General features: G+C 38.5%; 1 protein-coding gene across 2 annotated transcripts in view; it reads right to left on the bottom strand.

The window, feature by feature from the left end:
• Window positions 1-27,060, bottom strand: part of FREM2 (FRAS1 related extracellular matrix 2) — a 133,918-nt gene that overhangs the window by 67,363 nt on the left and 39,495 nt on the right. For both annotated transcript variants that reach the window (XR_012079950.1, XM_072976152.1), the window contains exons 3-4: window positions 5,332-5,478; window positions 696-926 (exon numbers count right to left, since the gene is read on the bottom strand). Coding sequence is in view for 1 of the 2 variants with exons in the window: in XM_072976152.1 (XP_072832253.1) it covers window positions 696-926; window positions 5,332-5,478 (378 nt within the window). In the remaining variant the exon portion in view is untranslated. The remainder of the gene's footprint in view (window positions 1-695; window positions 927-5,331; window positions 5,479-27,060) is intronic.

Genomic DNA, 27,060 nt, shown 5'->3' with positions numbered 1-27,060 from the left:
TTTTCTTTTTTTTTTCCTGGCTGCATTGAGACAAGTCAGGACTGTAGAAATATAGCAGGGGGAGGGGAAAGGTCAAATTACACTCAAAAGCAGTGAGATTCACTTTAAACAACACCAGCCAAGGGTGTGCACTGACAAGAAAATGTAATCTAACAGAAAGTAAGAGCAATGATTCCCAACATTTTTTACCAAGGAGTGGGGGTGGGGTGGGTGGGCATTATGTAATAAATGTGCAAACATATGGCAGAATGAAAAGTTTTGGCTGGCGAATATAGGAAGAAGCTTGAATAATTAAGTGTTACATGGAGAACAAATTAATCCCCAAATGGTCTAGTTTCTAAAGCATTTGTTTAAAGACATTTTCAAAAGATATTTAAAAGACTTTAAAAAGTCATGAAATAATGCTAAAACAGCAAGGCGAGTGATGTCAGTTCAAAGGATAGAATTATAACAAGAGAAGGAACATGTTGATAATCCTGTGCCTACTTGTAGCTTATTTACTTGAAAAAATACAGCTTCCCTTCATTAATTTTTGGGTTCCCTCTGCCAACAGCATATCTGAGAATACTGAACCGTTCCTCTAGAAAGCTCTCTCTATAGAAAATCCAAACATTGGGTTTAAAACTTCCTTCATAAGGAGTTTTGTCCTGAAAACCCAACAGCAACAGCACAGGCGAGTTGGCGGTAGCTCTCACCGTCTCCTGGGTCCACGATCTCCACCGTGGTCACCGTGGGGAATTCCAGGGTGGCCAGCACGGGCTCCGAGAGGACCACCTGGAAGGTCTCGGACTGCTCGTGCTCGCCGTCACTCATGATCCGCACCCTCCACGCGGCCCTGGTCTGGCCTGGGTTGAACTGCACTTGTTTCTGTGCTTTGGCCTTGAAGTCTTTGTCTTTCTTTGCCGTCCCGTCTCTCGTGCCAATACCTTCACGGAAACACAACGTCATCTTTTTAGGTTTCTCTTCAGTTGGGTTATTAAGGTTTTCCCTGTTGTGAACTTTTTGTGGGTCATTTCATCCTGCAGTGCAAGGCTAACGCTGCCTTGATTCCGTGAAATGGATAATGGGGTATGGGTCCCCAACAGAAGTGTTCTGCTGAGATGCTCAACAGTACATGACTCTGTTCAACTCTTGCACCGTTACGGTCTTGCTATATGTTCTTTGCACTAGGTTGGTGTTAGCACCTCTTGTAAAACAAGACTGAGTAAATTGATATTCACGTTCTGAAACAGTCTTACACCTACATATTCATATGCTCTGAATCTCTTCATATTTATTTATTTTTTGCATATGTTGTATTGCATGGATCATATTTTAAAAACTTAAGAAAAATTCTCTAACTGGAAAATATAATAAGAGACTCTGTGAGTCAAATAATTCTCTGATAATCTAAGTTGTGAATGGCCAAGCATAATAACAAAAAATTATAATATTCTCTAAGCATTTCATGGAACTAGGGCCCTTAAAAGAATGTAAATCAGTGTTTGTCAACATGAGCATTGCTAGGTTTTCTTTGAGGAACAGTCCAGAATTCCATGAAACCATGTGGACAGAAATAAAGAGCTAAATGTATATGGTTACTATGTGTCTGACTGACTCTGGTGGTTCATTAGGTCAATTTAAGTTAGCCGGGAAGGTTGAAGGAGCTCTGAGTCTCCGAGTACACTACAGGAGGATCTTTCTTTACAATTATCATGCCACATACTCAAATCATAACACATACTCATCTATTAAGCACAAAGAATCAACAAATTCAACATCATAGAAAAATCGTAAAATTGGAGTGAGTACTTGCTCTAGCCTATCTTCAAGTACTGAATCAGAACCTCTCCATGAGTCAGGTTAATAGAACAATTTCCATTTTCAAATATGTTCCTTTACACACTGGCAATTTTCAGAGAAGTTGGTAGGAAAGACAGACTTTAAAAAGGAAAAACAAAATCTTGTGACCATTGGAATTAAAAACTCTGAAAATACTTTGTAACATTTCTCATTTAACTGAAAAAATTATCTTATCCTTAGAAAATGTCCTTTTGTTCTTCAAACTAGAAATGACGCTGGACCAAGTAAGATCCATTCAACCACAGATGTTCACTGAATGCCTGCTATGTGCCAGGCTTTAAGTGCTGGGGCTGAAACAGATAACAGAACAGATCAAATCTCTGCCCTCGCGGTGTTTATGAAAGATTAATTTGAATATTTATTTCTTCATCTCAGTATATCACTGACTGTTGGTTTCATCTTAAAATGAAGATGAAAATAAATATTTCTTCTAGATCTCAGAAAAATAACTGAGATATAAATATTGCATTTGTTTTAATAGAAAGTAAAGCATGATTCATTTAATGGCAAGAGGGAAAAGAGCACAGAACTAGGAATTCCAGCACTATATATCTTTTTTTGGGGGGCTATTTCCTCCCCAGACAACTCCATCCCAACGAAAAGTCATTTCTTTACGTCATATTCTTTTTTTTTTTAAATTGAAATATAGTCAGTTACAATGTGTCAATTTCTGGTGTACAGCACAATGTCTCAGTCATGCACATATATACATATATTCATTTTCATATTCTTTTTCATTAAAGGTTATTACAAGATATTGAATATAGTTACCTACGCTACATAGAAGAAATTTGTTTTGTAATCTATTTTTACATATATCGGTTAACCTTTGCAAATCTCAAACTCCTGAATTTACCCCTTCCCACCCCCTTTCCCCCAGTAACCATAAAACTGTTCACCACGTCTGCGAGCCTGTTTCTGTTTTGTAGATGAGTTCATTAGCCAGCACGACATATCTTGGTGAACGTTGCTGACTTCCTGTCAGCTCTCTGGCTCCTAATGCACACAGAGTGCTTGTCAACACCTCTCGGCTCCACCGCAATTCACTGCCAAGGTGATGATGGAAGGACTCAGTCTCGCTGAGGTTCCAGCACACATGCAGCTCATTGACCCGTCTATTCCCAGCTGTATGGCCAGCAAAAGAATCTTTTATTTGGTCCCTGACAGCTACTGCCTACTTTCCTGTTTTGTTTTGTTTCATCAACAAGGCATTATTTTTCTAGGGATTCAAAAGGCAGTGAAAAACAAAAAGGACTCAGTTTAATACAAAGAATGTCCACTGGTTCCAACTAAGTCATTCTTCTAAGTGATAATCAGGTCATCCAATCTAATAAAATACTAAGTTGCAACACCAAATCGCAGTTGTTACTGCTAAAAGCACTGATAATTTTTTCAGTAGATTTTACACGAGATTCTCAACTGGATGTGAAGTATAAACAGACAATATCTTTGTTTCGTCAAGCAAAGAGGAATGGACTTCTATTTAGTGAAAAAAGACTGTCGTCTTCAACTGTTTGATATGCTGCTCAAACGTGAGATAAACAGCGAAGGGCATGTCATCTTTTTTAAAAGGTACAATGAGACCCAGATGGAGTACTAAATTTGCTTGGGGTCAAAAATAAAAATTCCCCTCTTCTAATTAACACATGGTACTTACTCTAAGTGCAGGACTAGCCCACCTTGTTGCTTAAAGTGTGGTCCATGGGCCAGCAGCACAAGGAGATCTGCGAACTTGTTAGAAATTCAGAATTTCAAGCCCTACCCCAAACCTAATGAATCAGAATGAACATTTCAGCAAGATCCGCATGTAAGTCTTGCGTGCGTTAAAGTCTGAGGGTCGACAGACGGTTACTAAACACTTGCCACCTCCATGAGTTCCTTTTACACAGGGGCCCCGTTTTTAATAAGGGATTAAGAAATGGCGTGTAGACTTGGGAGGAGGCAGGTTAGTCCACACTCATGCAATGTGGTAGAGGAGACAGTCACACACTCAATGTCCAGAAATTGCTCGCCCTTGAAGATACAAAGAAATATTCAGCTGGCAAACCACACATACTGTAAAAAATACTATTAGGTGGGGCAAAAAGAAATCTGGAAATTAAAAAGCTTACAAACTGGGCTTCGATTTATGCTTCTTTTTTTTTCAAAAGGATAATTTAGTAAACAAACCGTATTACTTTGATTTACTCAGTGACTGCAATCCCATCTTTTGCTGTGGGCACGGAAAAATGGCATGGAGGTTAGTCAAGGAACTTTCGGAAAGAGAAATTAGATTTTAATCCTGCCTTGGCCACCTAGCAACTATGGAATCAAAGGCGAGTTATTAACTTCCTCCGTTATAGAGGATTTAAGAAGCATTATGGTGTAGTAGTTAAGAGAGTCAGTCCTGGAACCAAATCTCACCTCTGTCTATTAGTAGCGGTGTGACTTTGGGGATGTGACAACCTGTCTGTCTTCTTACCTGTGTAATAGGGGATACAGCGACCCTCTTCTCCTGGGGCTATGTTAGGTACTGAGGGCCGGGCCTGGCCCACAATCAGAACTCAATAACTGTTAGCTGTCAGTATTATCACTTCATAGTCCATTACCTGACACAGCGTCTGGCACTTAACAACTGGTATCAAGAAAATACTAGTGGAGTCAGTGAATAAAGGATTGTAAAGAGTAAAAGAGATGAATAAAGTAATTAATGTGCTTAGCGGAATATCTTGCATTTAGTAAATGTTCAGTAACTGGGAGTAGTAAGATCTTTGAAATTCAAACCCTTTTGTGAGCTGCTAATACAGATTTAATTTATTAATGGATTATACTGGCTACAGATTGAATGATCATCTTTGAGATAATGTATATACAAAATTCATGATTTATTTAAAAGGGTCAAAGAGCAGAAAATGGCTAGTAGTTAACACCTTACTGTTAGTTTCCAAGAAAAGTCACAACATATATCTTTATGTAGTGCTTTTACATAATGCTGGGGTTCTTGAAACTTTCAGTAACCTACCAGAACATTCGAACACAACAGAGAGTAAATTACACTTCAAAGCTTAATAGGCCACTGAATAATTTTTTGTTTACTTATTGTTAGAGTAGGCTTCATAAATTGATATTTCAGCAGAATTTTATCTTATAGATAAATTATAGATTTGCCTAAGCCTAGCCTAAGATCTAGTGACATTTAAATTTTTTTAGCTTATGAGTGATCACTACCATTTTGTAAAATTATTTTATATCAGAGAAAAATCACATGTAGGTAGAGGGTTTGAAGAGACATATATTTTGGTTACATATTTCTTATTTTTCCAGCTTTTTTCTCTACAATGTAGCCTCAATGCAAAACTTTTTGGCATGTTTCTTTAGCAGTTAAACTTTCATTGTCAATTTCTCCCTAAGCTTTAAAACTAGAGCTTTAAACATATTTTAATCATTGCAGAACTGTGAACTTTTGCTAGAAAAATGTGATTTTGAGACAGAAGTGTAAATTAAACTTACTTATAAATGAAGTCTCTCCCAAGTAACCTCTACGTTTAAGAACGACATCTAGAAATTTGGAGTCCTCATTGATCAAGTAATATTCTTTTTCGAAAGAGATCCAAGCCCAATTCAGACGAAAGTGCTGCTTGGTTAACTTGTTTCCACCTGAAAAATAAAAATGGAAAGCCCCAAATTAGTGCTTTCCGGAATGAATGACCTTAGCAATTCCAAAGATGACTTTAATGATGGAACATTAAGAATTCCTAGAGCTACTTGGTTTGATACAAAACCTAGGACACGTACATGGAGACACAGCTTATGGTCCAGCGACTGTTATACAGAAATACAACAGCTGACAAAATTCTTCGCAAAAATCCCGCCATCTTAGCAGGGAAAGTGGGTCGGGGGAAGGACCACGGAAGTACCAGAAGCAGTTTTGTTTAATCATAAAAGCAAGTTTCCACGTTGCAGGATGACGCACTTCCCACAAGGTGCCGCTGGAGAGCAAGTTTTTCTATAAAGCGAGCTGCGAGGCTCTTTTGTGATGTTAAACACACACTCACAACTTCACAAATACCTTTTTCTGGTTCACTGAGCAACCGGGTGGAAGGCTTTAATTATAACCACTTAAGGAAAAACAAATATCCCGTCTCCGCCTCCCTTCCCCACCATATTCCACTCCATTCCTCAGAGCAAACAGACAGACAGGTCTTTTCATTGATTCCATTCTAGTTCGAAGATAAGCCTTTCTCCTCCTACTTTCCCACCAAAATGGAGCTGGCTGCCTCTCGGGAGAAAATAAACCTTGTGTGTGATCTCTCTAATGTGAAGGCTGCTCTGCGAGGCAAATGAAAACAGAAGTTGTTATCAGCTGATCACCCTGCGTGTCCCCCTCCACTTTCTTTGATCTAACCCAGTTACTTCAGAGTAAGGTGGGGTTCACGAACAAAGGTATCAATAATTTCTTTTAAGTCTTTCTGTAAAACAGTGGGAAAAAAGCCCAAATAATAAACACAGCTAGAGGCGCAATTTCAATTCCAGTTTCTTCTCTTCTGAGTTCACACCAAGCTCCTTAGAGAAAAAGAGACGAGACAGGAAAACGTTGAGGTTTTCATAGACTGAGGGCAAAAAAATCTACACAGGGGAAAACATAGTGAGTGAACAGACACATGAAAACATGTGTATCTTGGCTAGAAATTTTTTAAAAATTGCAGCGACTTTGAGTTATGAGTTGACATGTACTGAAGATTAAATACTCAGTACAGCCAAGTTTATGTAAGGAAATTGGTTTTCTTGTTTACTGCTGTTTGAATTGTAAATTAGCACGAGCCATTTAGACTGGTACATGGCAATGTGTGCAAGACACAAAAAGATGTCCATGCCATTGGATCTTGTAAGTCCTTCTGAGATTTTTGCTTCAAGAAAAGAAAAAAACATATTTGTAAGGAACTATTCATTGCAATATTTTCTACATTAGCCCCCAAACCAAAAATCTTAGCATTTACTATATTGTGATACATCAAATCAGTGAAATAGTATTCGATCATTAAATAACAAATATGCAAATTTGGTTGAAATATTTGAAACACTTAAAATACAGAAAAAAATGGTATTGATGCTGTGAATGTAGCTATGAAAAATAAGACATTACAAATATGGAGCTGCTTCCTGTGTTTTAAACTGATAGGATTACAGACCTTTAGTTTTTAGCAAAATTTTTTAATATAGAATATAAATAATTTGGAAAACACGAGTTCATTCCTCATTTTGTCTTTAAGAACTTATTAAGTCAACATGTCCTGGGCACTGGGTACTGATCTGGGGACGTGGGGTCAGGGGCTGGGGGCGCCTCAGACTGGAGTCCACAGCCCACTTCACAACGTATCTGCTGTCTGACTTTGAGCAGGTGTCTTCCCTAGACCTCTGTTTCCTCACTCGGAGAGTCAAACGAGGGTAAAATTAATTGATGCCTGCGTCTGCTGTGAAGATCAAGTGAGATACCCGTACATTCACGCAGTAGAGTGCAGGACATGGATAGCATCCTTCAACAAATGTTAGCTCGCGCCCCTCACCACACCACGCATGCTCAAATCCATCCTGCATGCCCACGGCCAGACTAGTCATCTGCCTAAATCCACCTGTACTCAGTTCTCCTTTGCCCCATCTCCCTACAGCAGGTTCACACATCAGGTCAGGCCATCCTTGGCAGACTCCTGGTTTCACCTGCCCTGCCCTGTCTCATTCCCCTTGCCTCTGATCTGAACACTGAGGTCCAGCCAAGGGTCCTACTGCCCTGTGGGTTTGCCACCCCGACTCTTCCTGTCACTTCTGTCCTCTGGCCTGAAATGATGACCCCATCACTCCTCTGCTTGCACCTTCTACTCCTCCAAGGCTCTCTGTACTGCCTCCTTCATGAAGCCTCCTGCAGTGACTCCAGCCCTCTCATCTCTTTGTGGTTCTGCAGCTGTTCACCTACCAACTATTTTGTGCAGCTTTGCACATTAGCGGATATCCTCTCATATTGTTTAATGGCGCACATTTACTAATTGTACTAATTTTTTGTCAGAGATTGAGAGTGGCCATTCATTCTTTTTCCATTGCCAGCACTTGGTCTTACTGTCTTTAAAAATACTTCTTTTTACATTATTGTGTTTATGTTCTATTACTTGGAACATTTCTTCTAGAAAGTAATAAACAAGAATAGAATAGCATTTAATCAATTAAATTAATACATAAAACGTTTCTGATTTCTCAACTAATTATTACTCGAAAATAACGTTATGCCACACTTCTATCTCACTGAGATTGTGGCTCTACCAAGTCCCAGATTTTATTCCCATTCCTTGTCCGTCTGAACACCTTCAGCTTCGCAGCCCATCAGGTCTCCATGGAGAGAAATACCCGTTCACATCCAAGTTCTCACTGTTTTCTGAATGTGGTGGGTGCTTTTACGTGTGGGAAATCTTCTACCCAAAATATCTTTGCTTTCTTACTCCTCCTAGCAATCTGTTTGGGTCCAACTCACCTGCCTACAGCCAGGAAGCCTGGCTTCACATGCTGTGTGTACCCCTTCTGTATCTGCAACCCGAGTAATCCTAGCTCTTTATCTTCATGGATATACTGCCATTAACTGCCTTCCTGAGCATCCCAGGACGGGAACTGGTCAAATTCATCCTTCTAGTCTCCAGATCCAGTGCAGCGCCTAAAACGTGAGGTCTAAAGACTTATTCCTTGATGAGAAAACTTATGGTATAAGTATGATTTTTAGTAATAAATTGGCTACTATGTGACTCCTGTTTGATTCTTTGTTTCATAACAGTTCTCAGTTTATACAAACAAAGCACATATTACAGTTTTACCTAACTTGTGATGAATAACCTCTGACCTATTCACTAACTCTTGCGATTAGCAAGTGAATTTGATTATAGTTCTGTGTACTTTCTTCCTGACTCTTTCTTACCCCATATCCAAGAACAAAATCACTAAGCATGCAGTTCCTCTATTTCTCTGAGTTTTGAGTTTTTAGCTATTTTAAAGATCTAATTTTAACCCTTTCCTAAAATGTTCCAGAAAATAGTAGTCTTTTTCTAAACAGTACATGTTTTAAGAATATTGACTCAATGAGGTCTTCCCTCACACAGCCCCAGCATTCTCCAGCTCCTTTATTCTGGGTAATTTTTCCCTTCAGTGCTTTCCAAATCCTCACACCCTGTTTATGTTATCTTTTTTGTTTGTTCACTCTGTCTCCTCCCATTGTAACGCATGATCCAGGGAGGCAGGGAGTTCATTTCACTTACTGTTAGAAAAATGCCGATTTAATGAATTAGACACTCTAATGTCTTGGTTAAAAGTAGTGCTTCACTTATCAGGCCATATAAATGTCCTCCATAAAGGTACCATATCTCTTTTAAGTCTTTTTTTTTTTTAAGCCTGAAATTGTTTTTTTTGTTTGTTTGTTTTTTGTTTGTTTGATATTTTTTTCCCCGCTGATTCCACCAAGCCCGTTCCCTTGGCTGTGGTTTCGCTGGATAGTAGGTAGGGACAGTGGGAATCTCGTTCATCCATTCATGCGTGTCACTAATTAGATGACGAGGCATTTGGCTACCTTAAGAGAGTCATAGTTACTCCCGCCGTTTACCCGCGCTTCATTGAATTTCTTCACTCTGAAATTGTTTTTAATGATACTCTTTCTAAAATGTCTTGCAAACTTCTATTCCACGAACACTGTGTAAAGATTTTGTGATCACCTATGAATGGGAATTATTGGAATTTGTGTTTATCTAAATGTTTATTGATGCCTAAATGCCTGTTCAACCCTTCTGTTCCATTTTGAAGTTGCATGGATGGTCTCAGGGATAGCTAATATCATCTCTATTCCAGATTTATAAAACTTATTTTCCGATTGGCGCTCATGTTCTGGAACAATGAGGGTGCTAGGTTACTGATTAATCAGGGGTTTTAAGTGACACACAGTACAAGTTTGCCAAGGATTTTATATGTCCACCACTTTCAGATTTTTATTTGACATAAAATTCATAAACAACACAGAGAAACTTTGCTTCACAAGACAGTGACGCACTCCAGGTAACTGTCTTCAGTGCTCAGTTTTCACTTTACATCAGGGATTTTAAAGTAGATATTTTACTAGAGAATATGAAGTTAAATGTATAAAGCTTAACCCTGAGTAGAATTAAATACTATGTAATGATCTGATTTCTACAAATATAACTCCTGCTGCATTTCAGAATGTGTAAAATCTTAGAAACTACTTAACTATGCAGTAGTGATACAAAGATCTGAGGAAGTAGGCTGAAGTTTATTGTAACTCTCATGACTAAAACTGGCCTCGCACAATGGAAGTCTGCATTTTACCTAAAGAACGGAAGGACACATTATTTATTCACTTATTACCTATCGTGCAAATTCCTCTAAAACCTCAAAATATGGGAATAATCAATGTTGACACGTTTAATCAACTATAGCAACAGCTTACTGAGTGTGAAATTTTCGATGAAGTCAAACAACTTAAAAAACCAACAAATTTTTAATTCAGTGTGATTCTTTGCTTTTCTAAAATAGATTCTGTCACTATGATGCACGAGGAGCTAGTCTCAGTGTTTCACTGGAAACAAGCTGAAGTCTGTTAACGTGTGTTGGAAATCCACACAACAGGTGCCTGACAGCTGATAACTACACTCCCAAATGCTTTGTCCCCAAACCCTGACACTCCAGCCATTAAGGTTTTGATGAAAAGACCTCTTTTGAACTTTTCCAGCTGGCCTTTAGCCGTCTTCATCTTTTTTCTCAATGGGAATACAACAGTTTTTTGTTTTTGTTTTTTTTTAGAATAACAAAGACCTACAACCTTCAATTAGCCCTCCCTAGAAACATAGGGGGCTGCCTGGTTTCTGTAAAGACAAAGCATGCTTTTTCAATAGGAAACTCATGCTTAACTAAAGGGTAATTTCTGGCTGTATTTAGCTTTGACAATTTTTTCAAAAATTTTTGACAATTTTTTCTTTCTTGGAGGAAGGTTGGTTACCAGTAGAACATAACGGTATTAGTCATATTTTGCCAGCCTGCTCAGACCTTCTAGTTTGGTGCTATTCCATTTGCCCAGCATAGAGTTCAGCCTGGAAACTGACCTGGAAATCACATATACAGCTACTTTAAAAAGTTGGATATCAACGTTAAAATCAGCAATAGAAATTGATATTTATAGTAGAAAAGATTAAGATAATATTATCTAATTTATTGGGAAAATTCGATAATTTGATTTTTCAGCCGTCTTGCTCTCTTCAAAATTAAGAACAGTGATTAACAACCACGCAAATACCATCAGCATCAATATTATTAATTATTGTGAGATTCAAAAACTAAAGTTAAAATAAGAGATTTATTTCATTGCCTTTTCTCTACTAGGATGATCTTCTAAATTTTGCTTGGCCTTAGAATCTTCCATGAGAGAGTCCCTGAGAGCTCCTGCGATCCTGTATTCTGGCTCTTAGAGTAAGGTAGAGTTTACTGTTTACTGAAAAACACCAGGTGTAAAGCTGAAGCCAACTGGCTCTTAACACGCCACCCTCCCCAGGAGTTGACATTCAACTATGGGAGGCGACACAAGTACGTAGATCATGTGTATGAGCTAGAGGTTGACAAGGGCTAGGAGAGAGGCACTGAGAAGGAATTGGGGGAGTTCACCTGAGCGGATCAAAGACAAGTTCATGGAAGAGATAGTGTTTTAATGGAGACTTAAGTACAGGTATTTGGATACTCAGAGGGAGGGTGGGGGAAAGTGTTCCTGGAAGATTAAGTATAAGATCAGAGATAAGAAATCTAGTAAAAAGGGAACTGCAAAGATTTTGATAGGAGCTCAGGACATTTACTCAATACTTACTTCCTTCTCCTCTTCCTATTGGAGTATTTGGATATTAAAGGCAAAGAGGGAGTGGTCAAGATGCATCCAAAATCTGCCCTGGAAGGGAGGGTGGTGGTGCTAATCCTGACCCCAGACACCCAGAGATGAACAGCCTTGACCTGAAAGCCAACGGGGACCCTCCATGACTGAAGAGCTGAGAGACAGACCCAGAAAAGTCAACAGGCTTTATAATTTTGCAGACTACTTAATAACTCCAGTGATTTAGCCCAATAATCTTTTCCAAAATTGCTGTAATGCAACTTCTGATAATTGGTGTATTGTTTTCTTCCTCCATTCTGTACACACCCACACCCATTTCCACCAATATACATTCTGAAAAAGAGACAGCACAGCCCAAGGGGTCAGATCCACAAAGACATATGAAGAATATACACAGAAACGTACAGAAGGAGAAGTGACAGGACAAAGACCCAGAGGTGGAGAGAAGTAGGCACAGAACACGTTGACCTCTAGGGATATACACACTCACGTAGTGGTCTTTGAGGCCATTCTCAGGCACTCATAAGACATCTTTCCTAAGGAAAAAGCACACACGGAGCTGTGATATCTTGGTAATTGTCACACAAGTCACATGGAATTGAGCTCAAGTATGGATCAGTTCACACTCTACCCTCTATTCTCCCGTAGGCTCTAAAGATAAGAAGTTGCCAAGTGATGGAGGTGGGGATGGGACTGATGAATATACCAACATTCACCTCGAAGCAGGAGTGTCACCATACGTGTAGTTTTGTTCTTTAGGGACACGATGTGATCACACACATACGCATAGTGAGTATACAGTGAGTACTCACACATGAGGTTCCAAAGACTTGAATTCCTATTCATCTACCGCATCCGAGGTTAACATCCAGACTGCTAGGATTGTTTTTTTATTTTTTAATTTTATTATTTTTTATTATTTTTAATTTTTTAACTTTTTTTATTGATTTACAATCATTTTGCAATGTTTTTTTAAAACTTTTTTTATTGATTTATAATCACTGCTAGGATTGTTTTTATACTTCTGCGTAATCAGATTACCTCCTTTAGGTCAGTATTCTAGTTACAGGCAAGTCCAGCTTAACTTCAATTTGCTTTAACTTAATTTACAAACGAGTGCTATTGAATAGAAGCAAAAATGATGATGTGAGCACTTTTCCCTCTACTGCCAGCGAGCCCCCTCGTGTTAATGCATAGCATGGCTGACAGATGGTCAGAATTAAGCAGGAGAAATAAGAGTATGAAGGTCAGTTTTAAAATATTTGAGACTGAATCATAGAGAAATTAACACAAGTTAAGGGTACGACCCTCTTGTTTTGTGGATGCACTGGGGGCCGTAGCCAAACTCAGGGAATGCTGGGAGGGGAACGCTGCTTCCAGGCTGAATGATGGCTCCATCAGGACCACAGCTGGGCCGGAGTGGGCAAGCCGGAGCCTGCAGGGATCCTCCACCGTTCTCCAAGCAGGGCCCCCTCCCCCACCTCCATCCCTAAACAAAAAAGGAATGTGCTGATTTTCAGCCCCTGTAACAAAATGAAGACAAAAAAAAAAAAAAAAAAAAAAAAAAAGGAGGCGGGGGGGGGGGGGGAACCATGTGTTTCTATCTCCTAACCTAGGGATTAAAAATATTTCCTTAATCAAACCTGATTGAATTGTGCAATACTTTGCTTTCTTAATTAGGAGTTTAAACCCAGTGGAATGAATGTCTTCACTGTTGGGTTGCATGCCCAGGACATGGAATTCAGATGTACCTCTCCAGAGGACAAAGGACAAAGCAAACGTATAATTTCAAGGTGAACTCTCATTTACAACATGCCTATTACTAGCCGATCACGTGCAGCCTAAATTAAAAGCTAGCACAGTCGTTTTAATGCAGTAATCTGAGTAACTAAGGAAACTATTTTTTGAAAATGAAAGTCGGATTCTGTCTTCTGAAAAAAAAAACACAAACTAACTCAGGAAATAATGATGTGGTTGAAAAACACAAATAAAAACTCCAAGTATTTTAGGGCAAGAATGAACCCTAGACTGAATCTTTTCTCTCTGCCCCATTTTCTCAAGATCCAGAAAAGTTGAGATTTGAATAAGATTACAAGGCAGGTATTTGCAAAAGAGGAATAAATTCCCAGGGGTTTTTCACTCCTTGTCTGGTGATTTTTCCATTTAACAGAGTGCAATCTCAAATACTGTACTTAAGCATAAGATCATAAACATTGTGTGTCTAAAATGATATGAAATTATAAAGTGTGTATATATATGTATATGTATATGTGTGTGTGTGTGTGTGTATATATATATTTTATATATATATATATAATTTGGGGGGGAGGAATTTACTTATCTCTTTTTAATGCAGCCCAGAAATAATTTTCTATCATTTTCTCCCATTTACAAATAGGAGAAAAAAAAAACTTGTCATACGTTTAAAGAAACAATAACTACGTTATCAAAAGCTGAGTTAAGTTTGTCAAGAAGATCCACACCCTCTCCTGTCTCCCAGGAAAGGAAAAAATACAAAACAAAACACCTGGTGCAGCGTGATTTCATGCATGCACTGCCTGAGGCAAGGTATAAATTTATTAGATCTCTGGCAACACATTCTTAAAATAAACTTAATAGCCTTCAGGTTTGTGTTCAAACCAGAGCCTAATTCCTTTTGTGGCGCCAGACGTCTCCCCACCCCCGACCCCAAGGAGACGCTGCAGGGAAATGAAAGCAAACTTCTTCCCCCTGCACCTCTCAGAGTAACCGGTTTAGCACCATTTAGTTAATGCCCTGTGAAGTGAGGCTGGGTCCTAAATCCTATTTGGAGAGCAGCACCGTGCACGTTACTGTAAGACACAGCCATTACAGTGGACAAGGATTAGAGTTTGAGCTCTACTTTGGATTAACTTTTGAATGTGTGCTACCTTGAGACAAAAATATAAAAAGGGGAGAAAAAGTTTTCAGCCATAAAATCAAGATTTGGAAATTTTAGATGTCTAGGTTTAAAATTGAAGAGAAATATATGGAATCATCTCACATCTTGTTACCTGGCCATTGCTCCTGTGACAAACTAAGACATCATTGTCACTGATGTCTGTCAAGGAAAGAAGGAGAGAGGGAAGGAGGGAAGGAGAGAGAGAATGGAGAATACCATCAATGTCATGTGTTTGTTTTCACAGTTTCTTTGCATTTATTTCAGATTAATTTTTCAAAGCGAGCTTTTGTGCTTAACTTGTGTCTTATTTAATTAGTTGAACTTTTTGGTGACTGCTCTGATCCCCTTAAAATTATGCCAGAGCTACAAATACACCCCTCCTTGGTGATTTCACCATCTCTAATTAATATAAAAGCCATTTATTTACATACATAGCTGCCAAGAGACAAAAAAAAAAAAAAAACAGTAAGTATAAAGACAAGTTGGTATGGTCTTCGAGCACCAGACCTTGTAGGGAAATAATTTAGGCAACACACGGCAGTGTGTCTGAACAGAGCTCTGTGCGAACACACGTGTTACGAGGTTTTGGGATGGCTCATGTTTAATCCCCTTCTGTAAGACTTAGACTCTAGTAAGGAGGGTAAACCAAAGCCCATATATGAATTATAATCTAAAATGTAAGGTGAAACGGTGAGTATACAGCACCTGGGGCTCAGGGGTGGACGATGGAAACTTGGGGTAGAGAAAGACAGAATCTGAATTCTGCTTTAAGAAATACTAATTTGGTAGAATTATTCAAGGACTCAATAAAAAGATGGACTAGGAACCAAATATATTACTCACAAATTAGGTTTTTGCCAGTGGCCGATATGATACACGTGAGCCTCTAAGAACCGCCATGAGAAAAATAAAAGTTTTGTCCACAATAAAATAAAGATTTTTAGAATATTAAAATTTACCCAAGAACAAATAAAATGGCTAGCCAAAATGCCCACCGTAAGCAGCCAATATCATGAATCCTTGAACTGGCAGATTGGACACAGACTTCTGCCAAACTGCCACATCGAAGAACTTCTTTTTATTAAAATTCTTTTGGCAACTAACTTTGTATGGATGGAAGTCAAGAAAGAAGAAAGACTCTATCTTCCACTGAATTTTAGCAAGCATTCTTACAGTCTACATTTGTTATTCTTCAATTTTCTTTCTTTTTTTCTTTTTTAAAAATTGAAGTGTAGTCCACTTACATCATTATATTAGTTTCAGGTGTACAACGTAGTGATTCAATATTTTTATAGATTATACTCCATTTAAAGGAATTACAAAATATTGGCTATAGCCCCTGTTCTGTACAGTATATCCTTATAGCTTTATTTTGTACATAGTAGTTTGTGCCTCTCAGTCCACTCTCTCTGTCTTGCCTCTCCCGCTTCCCTCTCCACACTGGTGATCACTAGTTTGTTCTCTGTATCTGTGAGTCTGTTTCTACTTTGTTACATTCATTCGTTTAATTTTTTTGATTCCACATGTAAGTGATAACATACAGTATTTGTCTTTCTCTGAATTATTTCACTAAGCACAGTACCCTCCAGGTCCATCCATGCTGTTGCCAATGGCAACATTTCATTCTCTTTTATGGCTGAGTAATATTCTGCTGTATATCTATATCTATAGAATATTACTATATATATATTACTATATATATATATACACATATACACACACCACATCTTCTTTATCCAGTCATCTGCTGATGGACACTTAGGTTGCTTCTGTATCTTGGTATTATAAATAGTGCTGCTATGAACACTGGGGTGTATGTATCTTTGTGAATTAATGTTTTCATTTTCTTCTGATTTATACCCAGGAGTGGAATTGCTGGATCATCAGGTAGGTCTATTTTCAGGTTTTTGAGGAGCAGCCTGCACTTTTTAACAAGTGTATTTTAGAAAGGCACTGATGTCTTTTTAAAACTTGGAAAAACCTACTGTTCTGTTTGAAAAATAATTTACAACTTGGACACTCTTGTTTTCAAACTAAACATATCTTTCTGGTTAGAAAAAGTTTATGTGTTTAATTCACTACTTCTGTCTGTTTAAACAAAATTACTTGTTTGCTGGGGGGAAAATATATTATTAGCAGTTATTATAGTATTATTAGTTATTATTAGTAATCAGAAGCCATTAATAATAGCAATGAAGAGGTATTCCAGTAATCCTTCAATGGGCTTCTAGGCTAAAAAATTTAAATAGATATTATCAGCAAGCTTTAGGAATAATTACCATACTAAGTATTATATATAATAAATCAGGGTAAGAAACGAAGACCTTTTATGAAGATCCAAAATGTAGGCATTCTATGTACTCAGGGCTTTGAAAATCAGGCCTTATTTAAAGGTACATAAATTCTGAAATTCTAACAGTTTTTGTTTTTAGTTCTTAAGAAAATTGTGTACAAGAAGATACTCTAAGAGTATATTTATTTTGAGGAATGAAAAGAAGCAATACCTGGATTTCTTGGAGGAATTTTGGACCTACACGCCTATTTGGTAAAAATCCAAATGCATAGGACAGGTAAAGGTTGCTCTCTCTCTCTCTCAACTTAGAAAAAATGAGAATCAGTACAACATTCTCTTTTAGGCCAAGATAAACCACATTTTTTTCACTTGGTTAATATACAATGCTGATGGCATTTTTGTAATATTCTGAGGATTTGAGACAATGATTACTGCAGAGAATTCATGGGTTGCAGAGAAGCCTTCAGAGGCATATGTTGACTTTACAACTCCTAATATAGTCTAAACCAACAGTTCTCTTTGGGGGCCGGGGGTTAATGATTTTGTCCTCGTGGGGACACTTGGCAATGTTGGGAGACATTTTTGATTGTCACAATAGAGGAGAGGGAGGGATGTTACTGGTGTCTAGTGGGGAGAGGTCAGGGACCCTGAAATGTATGGGAAAGGCAGAATTAGACTGGATTAGAATTAATTGGCCCCAAAGAATTAGAATTACTTGGCCCCAAGTCTCCATCCTGTCAAACATTATATTCTGACACATCAACATATATAACCTAATATAAACGTGTTATCTGACTTTTCTCCATATATTCCATGTTTTCTAATGAATTGATGCAACGTGTTGTCAGATAATAAACCTGCCTTCTCCTTTTACATAAATATATAGAAATTTTCAAACCCATCATCGATGCGGGAAGTTTCTGGTACAAAGAGTTTACTCTCTTGTTGCAGGAAGTGGTTTTGCCAGTAGTTTTCCTACTCAGTCGAAGTTCATGGCTGATCCTCTGGGAAGTTAGGAGTGAAGGAAGTTAGGAGAGAGATGCACAAACTATGTCAAAGTGCCAGGGTATGCAGGACTTAGATTTTAGTATGAAATCAAATACTTGGGCAACGATTTCCCTTCCAGAGCTTTTCAGCAGACTAGGCTTCACGGGAACAGCTGAGGTCATTTTAGGAAGGCGAAGCTGGGCACTGAGCATAGGTCATCCAGCTTTCCATGCTTTTTTGTAGTTGAAGGGAGAAACCCTACTCATTCAAACGCATGCGCACGCACGCGCGCGCACACACACACATAACTTTCTTTTGCTTTTACAAAGAATGAAAATACTGCCCCAAGTTCTCTCCAAAAATATAAAATACACAGCCCTTTACATGGTCTTCCACTGAACAATTTAGAGAACCGTTTTCCTGAATATGTTTTTTGAAACCTTATTTTTCCCCCCATTTTTTAAAATTCAAGTATAGTTGATTTACAATGTTGTACTAATTTCTGGTGTACAGCATAGTGATTCAGTTCTATACGTATATATATATTCACACACACACACACACACATATTCTTTTTCATATTCTTTTCCATTACAGGTTACTCCAAGCCATTGAATATAGTTCACTGTGCTGTATGGTAGGATTTTGTTGTTTATCTATTCAGTACATAGCAGTTTGCATCTACCAATTCCAAACTCCCATTAACTGTAAATTGAGGATAGGTATTCTGTTTTAAAGAAATCACTGAGTCAATTGGAGGAGAAATATACTGGGATTAAGCTACGTAAACAGGATTCTTTATGGCTGCAATTCTTAGGGCCTTTACTATGGGACTGTGCGCTGGGCATGTGCAAGGAAGGGACAGAGCACGCAGTGTTTCTCAATCTCACTTCACCAGGGAACCCATTCCTGAAGCCATCAAGCGAGACTCCGTTCTACACGATGAACTTTGGGATAAGTTGGCATCAATATAAACCATTTAAAATCCAGATATGAGCCGAGAGGCTTGTGCAGTACCAATCACATCCAGGTAACGTAGTTTTTAATCATTCGTATTGAACACCAAAAGTTAGAATCATACTTCATAATCTTGAGGAGCAAAAATCAATTAAATGAAGGGATTTTCTTCTATCAGCTACGTAAACTCTGGTTCAAGGCACTTCCATTTCCTAATCCAAGGAAAAATAAATATGTTTGTTGTAGAATGCCAAGAAAAGGAAATCAAATTCAAGCAAATACAGCTGATCACTGGTGCACATGTTCCTAAGGACCACATTTATTGCTGGAGACACATGCTTGGCTATTTTCGTGGCTTAGCGCTACAGTGCCCCAGCTCTGTTTTTTAATTAGTCAAATGTGGGATCAGATGTCAAAAGAGGCAGAGATTAGGATTTTGGCCAGTTCCAAAAAAACACGGCTAAAATCACCAACAATGTACAACGAGCCATGTCAGCCTCCCGTTTTCAGTTAGACCTTACTCCCCACGGACATTTGAACCCTATGATCTGCCTAACTCTGATAAGGGGTTTAAAGGCTTGCTAAGAAGAATGCTTCTGAAGCTATTAAAACAACCAGCACGGGAAGGACAGACTTAGCTGGGTTTTGGAAAGAGGATCACGCTGAAACCAAAACTTTAAGGCCAATAAACAGATATAAAAAAAAGAAAACTCTGAAAGCACATTGTTCCCCCGTCTGTACTTCCTCCTCACCCCGATCAGTAACTGCTTCCCATGAGACTATCAGTAAATGCAACAGCTCTGTACTCATCAATTTCAGAAGGAAGCAGAAAAACGTCTTTGAGTCACTGATTCCCATCTCGACTGATGGCTGTGATGATATTAGCCAGCTCTGCTGGAAAATATCTTTTATCCACTGGAGAATCAAATACAAGCGAAAATTATGAACTAACTTCACTACTGGGTTCTATAGGTATATATACATACATCAAGGCATATATACATATATTCAAGAAATGAAACTGAAAATCTTTACAAGATTTAAGAAAATGCACACAAACAAAATACCAGACCATGAGCACTTTTTAAAGAATAATAGGAAAACTATCTTTTAGGACTAGAGAGGATTCTCAGAATGCTTTCTTAAAAATCTTATAAATGTCCTTTAGTACCTTACTGATAGCAGAGGGAATGAAACAATGGGGAGCATGGATACTTCTTCTGTTTTTGGCTCTCCTGTCTCTCTTTTTCTCAATATGGAATGGTCAGCAGAGGTGGGGGGTGGGAACTGCAACAAGGCAACACCTGATAGAAATGATAGAAGCTGGACTAAATGAATTTGAACAAGGGGAGCTGGACTGAACTGCCCAAGCTTGGGGTCAAGTCTGAATTAAGATATCTGGACTAGTTTGAAAGGCTACACCCGGCCCCATGCTTGGAACCCGTCTCTGGCTTCCTTCCACTGAGGACGCAGGCAATGCTGCCAGGTAGGCAGGGCTTGTCTCTGGGCATCCTGTGTCCTGGTAAACTCCTCCTCTACACCTTTGTTCTCCGGAGGAGTCAATCACCTTTGGTTATTCAAAGCTCTCACTCCTTTCATGCCAGCCCTCCAGCCTGCAATTTCGCTTATTTTTTCCCTCAATTTTAATCCCCTTTACCTGAAAACCATCAGGGTTAAATAATTTCTCTTAATTAATTGAGCCTAAAATATACGTAATCTTTCTTTTTTCAAGATTTTTTTTTATAAGTGAGGGGCTTCTTGACATCAAATATTTTTCTCATAATAGAGATATTTTAAAGCATGTATTCCAACAATTGCTGCCTACTTTGGACCATTATTTTTAGCTCTACTCAAGAGTAAATTCATAAAATCACATGGTTGTTTTCCCTTCATCCTCCTGACACCACCCACTGGCCATCCTTCGTTTCCATCCCTTCTAGGGGGAGGGTTTTGGTTAGAAAAGTGACCTGGGTATTGAAAAAATAAATGTGAGCATTTGTATGTGTTATGGCAAAGTCAGGATCAGAACCTTACCACTCTTTATGCTCAATACATCTAAACAGCATTGCGGATCTTCCAGTGGGAACAGTTTGAAGACGTCTATAATGTACAGGTTTCTCTTCTTACAAACTTGTTTGTGGACCTTATCAAAAAGTTAAATAGGCTTGGGATTTTGTCATGAAGGAAAATAAAAGTACATAAGTTACTGGGCCTATGTTTAAGGTTTCTAGTTAGCATAAGTGGTTGAAAGGCTCAGGACAGATGAGCAGAGATGAATGCAACTGTAAGTGTTCTACAAAAAATACGCTTGTTCATCTAATAATGAGCATTTCAGCTGTACTCAGTGAAGCATGATTTCCTGATCCGTGTGGTACAGGGATCATGAGAGTGAGAAATGGGACCAGATTCTTCATTTAGAGGAATTACGAGGACGACAGTACCAGAATGTGACTTGGGCACAGGGACCAAAACAGCAGCTATCCGTGAGGAGTCAGGACAGGAAAATGGGGAAATGAGGGAGGTAAACACATGCAAATTTTCCTAATTTCGCTCCCAAATTTCTTTTAAGAATATGGCTGATATCCCAGCCATGACCTAGTCAGCATCCTGGCTTCAATCTGCAGCCATGATATGCTGGAGAAAAAAAGTCATTGGGTCAGCTTTCCAACTTAGACTTCTTAGGCCAATAAAGGAAAAGAAGGGAGCAAACTATGAGAAATATTTTAAAATTTAAAATTTTGTTTCTTCATAAAATATTTTTAAGAAGGGACAAGATATGTGAAAAGCGCACAGGAAAGACAGAAGTGAGCCTGGTGTTTTCAGGGAGGTGATTAACCATCTCTTGACTTTTAGAAGCAATGACACTCAGAATGAAAAATAAACAGTAATGTTATGAACTAAATAGCAGGGAATATACTCATATCTTTTAATAAGTATGAGACGTAAATTCAAATGACTTTTTTTTCTTAAATGAGGTGTGTTTCAGGATTGCTTTTGCAGCCCAGATTGGGACTTCTTTTTAGTAAGAATGTATTGCAAAATGTGAATGGCACGCTCAGCAAAGTTCTTCTTTTTATTACTTGTAAAATACTAAAACTATTAAACTATGAAAATATTTTATTAGCTTATACTAAAATATTAAAACTATTAAAAACATACTTCAACAGAATTTAAAATAATTGAATCAGATTAAAGCCTGCTTAATGTATGAATATTTACCCCTCAAATCATTCAGATTCTCTATACTATTTATGTGCTTCTCAATTTCTATTTTCTAAAACAGTTCTATTTTCCAAGCAGGCATTACCTTTGCAGTTGAGGATTATTGGAACCATTCATCCTAATTAGTATTTTAATGGCTGTGAAGCTGTTTGCCTTAGAGAAAAACAATATATAATCCAAATGTATACAGTCTGACTTCTAGTGAGAAACAGATGATTCAGCGAACTTCAATGTCATGTTAGTTTACATAAAATTAAATAAATAATGACTGTGATTATTTGTTATCACATGGCCTCTGGGAGTAAAAAGTACTGTTGAAAATCTGCTTAATCACCTGGGTAAAGAAGGTGGCATTCCTTTTTAATTGAAGAGTTGGCTTCTTTTGTATAGAATTATTTGGGATTATTTTAAATTCAGTAAGTAGCTAGGGTCATTCAAAGAAAAACTGGGGTTTGCCACTAATCTGTAAACTGGAGCTACAACAACAAAATATTTTAGATGCTTTTCTTCTGACTTCACTGATGGTAGTAGTTTATATTCTTAGCTGACACTCTTTAAGTCCAAGAACACCTTTCTGTTTACTCTTTTCACTTTATCTTTTTCCCACCTCTCCCTTTCCATATCTACAAGAATTAGGGGAATTTGTCTCTGTATGTTTTGCTTCAGAAGTATTTCACTGGTCTTCAGCAATATTTGCCTCTAATTGTTTCTATCAAAAATGTATACACACTGCTAACCGTTTTGTTAAGCCATTTATTGTACAAGTAGCTACATGGACTAGACACTGTGCTAGGTGCGGGGCTATGTCCGTAAAAAGCCAGGTCATGGTGTAGTAAGGGAAAAGACAGAGAGAGAAATCTTTACTGCTCTGTTTGGTAAGGACTGTGATATAAGAGAGTAAAGGATGCTATGGTGGTTTAGAGGAGGGACACACACAGGCGTGAAGACTCCAGAACACAGTTATGAACAGCTGTTACTGCACGACTCTGCGATAATGCAATGCGGCCCGGCTTACCGAGCCCAAGACTTTCTATACTTACACTAAACAGCCTGCATTGTGCCCTTTGAGTTTCTGGGCTTTTTTTAAAATAGAGTTTTCTCTGTCTTCCACGATTATAAATTGTTCACCGTCACTCATGTTATTAATGCTCCCCCCTGGTGGTTGACCCTCTGCACCCATCCGAATGTTATCCTTGAAACCCGCCGGGGGCCTGGAATAACCAGACACCTGAACCCCACAGGCTCTGGGTGAACCAAAGATGAGAAACCTTGCCACACGAAGTGTTCTGGGCGAAATAGTGTAATGATGAAGAATCGATTATCCAGAGCGGGAAAAACCCAGGCGGGAAACTGACTCAAGTATGCCAGGTAGAAAGTGAGCGGAGGCCTCCCTGGATTGTACGTCTTAACTGGAGACTTGAACAACCGGAGACCCCCCTCCCCCAGCATGGGGACGTATGGGAGGGAGGTGGGTGGGATGGGGCGTGTACTTAGTGGCATCCATTTCGCTCATCAGAAGTTTGTTTTGCTTACTTGCTCCTTTTCATCTGTGCTCCGTATAGCTAAGTTTGCCAAGGACGTCGAGTATTAGAACGTGAAAAGTTACAGTATTTGCGGTCCCAGCTAAATGTCTAAGTTATCCTAGAAAATCTAGTTCAGATTTTGTGACTGGGCCATTTCCACCAACAGTATGATTGCCACGGCCCTGGCGATGATTTAACAGTTGCAGTAATTCACAAGTGTTTGTTTTTGCCGGTATAGAAGGTGGAGACCAAGCTGAATCCTCATTTAAGTCCTAAACTCCAAATTCATTGGAAGAACTATTGTCATCCAGTAAAGAGTAAGGTTTGAGGTTCGTGGTTGGAAGATTACGCGTAGAACACACACAGACCCTTCCACCCTCTTTGGAAGTCCCACAAAAATTATCATCCTGTGAATATTAAAATGGCATCATCTCCCAAGAACAAAGAGAACAGGAAAGAATGCAAAGCGATAACATTTGAGATCTGGAAAGCAGGTGGACAAGTGTGGCAAACTTAGAAGATCAGAGAACGTGAGAAATCAAATCAGCATCAGGAAAAGGCTGGGGACCTAACTTGTGTTTAAAAAACAGCCTCAGACTTGGGTGGAACCAGGTAGCTCCCCAGAGCTGGTCTCTGTTTTGTCGCCTGGGCCAAGTTCACATTCTGACACACTTTCTAGTCCAGATGATTTCTGCACATGAGGAATCTGATCCCTTTCTTCACTTTCATGGTCTCTGTTCCATATAAATTAGGGAACCGCGCCTCATGGAGCGCGGCAGAAACACTCGTTATTAGATGTGCCAGTGCGTAGCTTTGCAGAACTCTTATGGCTACATCCATCTCTATTCTTCCATCCCTAATGGGTCTTTAAAACACTTACACTGAGTAGGAACTCTAAGCGCAGGCTCTGTGACTGCGAGAGATACCTGAAACCTGAACAGTTGAGAACACTGTAAGGAAGGAAAGTTGACCAATAGGAAAATGACTGCCTAATGGTTATTGTAAATAAAAGGCCTCCTTTGCCTTATTTTAGGTCAATAGTTCAAAGAGCTAAAGCTCTAATCTGTTCTTAGAAACAATAATTAGTGCATATATGTAAACAAAAAAATGTGCAGTACACTGTATATATGTATATACATGCACTATAATGTGTATGTGCAGCCAAACTGTAATCATTCTACCTAATAAAACTGAAAAAGGAGAAAAAATATAATAAAAAATTTAAAAAAAACATTTTTATTCATAGTGTATTTCCAGCTTCTGATCAACATGCATTTTTTCTTTGATCAATATTTATTAGACGAACAACAGAAAAACGAATCAGAAAATCTTCAGTGCCTCCTCTACCTCTGGACGAGCAGATAAGACTTTGGCCCCAGATTTACGCACTTCGGCTTTGGAAATTTTTCCACTGGTATTTTGATTAAATGATTCCCATTTTCACATCTTCAGAAAAATGCCTGAGAGAGCAGTGCCTGCATAACCTTCCGTGTGGATAATTACCCTCCGTGACCGATGAAGACAGCTGCTTCAACTCAAATAAGGGAATGAAAACAAGCCTTCCTGAAGGTTAAGAGTCAGGGAGCCCATTAAGTGAAGTGCTATTAAGGTAACAGCTATCTCAGGTTTGTGATGTTTCCTAGGAAAAACTAAAAGCCAGTGTCCTCAGTGCCTTCATTCACTTCTGATGATGACTTGCTGGGGATAACGGAGGTCCATGCTTTTAGCTGTTTGCCACGTGCTGCATTTTACATACTCAAGAGCTGATTTCAATTGTCCTTGTATACGGATTTTTCAGAAAAATTTACCGAGCTCCAAACTGGTGGTAATTTACAGACTCATTTCAGGGCATAAAAGAAGATCTTTGTTGGGGAGAAATTCTGCTTGTTTGTAACTTGGTATTCATAATATTTCTTCTATATTTTAAGACGTGTTAAAAGGGAGCAAAATACTTTTATCACTTACGCATCTTTATATTTCTTTTTTATTTTATTTTCTGTATTTTTTAATTAAAGTGTAGTCAGTTTATAATGTTGTGTCAATTTCTGGCGTACAGCACAATGCTTCAGTCATACATGAACATACATATATTTGTTCTCATACTCTTTTTCACTGTAAGCTACTACAAGATATCAAATATAGTTCCCTGAGCTGTACAGTATAAACCTGTTCATCTATTTTTATACCATCTTTGTATTTCTTAATGTCTAGCAGTGCTTCGCCCACTGGCCCCCTCCCAGTGCTGCCCCAGGCACGAGTCTTGCTTATGTCTTTTGTGGCCATACTGCTTTCTTTTAGGAGAGTGTGGTTTAATGGGAGAAACATGTTTTGGAGTTGGACAGCTAGGGTTTGAATCCCAGTTCTGCCAGTTACTCTCTGTGACTTCAGATAGCTTATTCAATCTCTCTGTGCCTCAGTTTCCTAACTTGTAACAGGATTTGGAGTCAGTGAGAATAAAATAAAAGTATGTATTTTTAAATAATATTATGGAAGTTTTTTTTTTTTTTTTTGTATGTGTTGGTGACCTCTATGTATGTAAGAGGGTTGTGTTGCTGAACGGTAAAACTTTATTTCAGGCAGTGGTTCTTGACTTGGAGTAATTTTGCCCATCGGCAGACATTTGGCAATGTCTGGAGGCATTTTTTATTGTCATGACATAGGGGAAGGGCATGCTACTGGCATCTCAAGATTAGAGGACACGAATACCTCCAAACACTCTAAAATTAACAAGATTAGTTCCCAACACAACAGAAGGTGCATTTCAGCAGATACTTCCTTCCTGGGTGCTCTGTGCATCTGGGACATTCAGTAGCACCCCTGGCTTCTACGCACTGGGTACCAGTAGCATCCTTCCTTCTCCAATCACGACAAAAACTTTCTCAGAACTTTCAAGTGTCCCCAGAAACTAGCAAACTTGTGGGTTCTGTCTTATATCTGCAAAGTGAACAAAAATTTTTAATGGATAAGCTTTTTTCCTAAACATTAAACTATAATTGTATCTACATTAAGATAGCAGCAGAGACGGAACCAGGAAAAAAAAAAAAAAAGAGTTGCAAGTCCAGTCCTCATTTCCAGCTTCTAACACCAACCACTAATAATGGGGCAAGGTTCCAAATGAATGCCTTGCATAAAAGTTTCCTAAAACCTTAACATACAAGAACTCAATTTTTAAGCTGATCATATACAACTGTGTTTCTATTTGCAATTAAAATTTTAATTATCATCAATGTCTACCGATACCCACAGGGCCAATGACACTACTAAATTTTTCATCACGACAGGTGTTGTAATGAAATCGGAGAACCAAATACAGAATGATCCATTTGTTTCTTTATGAGGAAGAATGTTTGCAAATAGGATAGTATGACTTTCTTTGCTTCTTTTGTAAAGAATAAAGCACAGAGAGCAATGTGGTCATTAGATTCAC

This window comes from Vicugna pacos, chromosome 14, assembly GCF_048564905.1.
Source record: "Vicugna pacos chromosome 14, VicPac4, whole genome shotgun sequence".
NCBI lineage: Eukaryota > Metazoa > Chordata > Mammalia > Artiodactyla > Camelidae > Vicugna > Vicugna pacos.
Note: the sequence above shows the minus strand (reverse complement) of the source record. Positions and strands in the feature narration are given on the sequence as shown.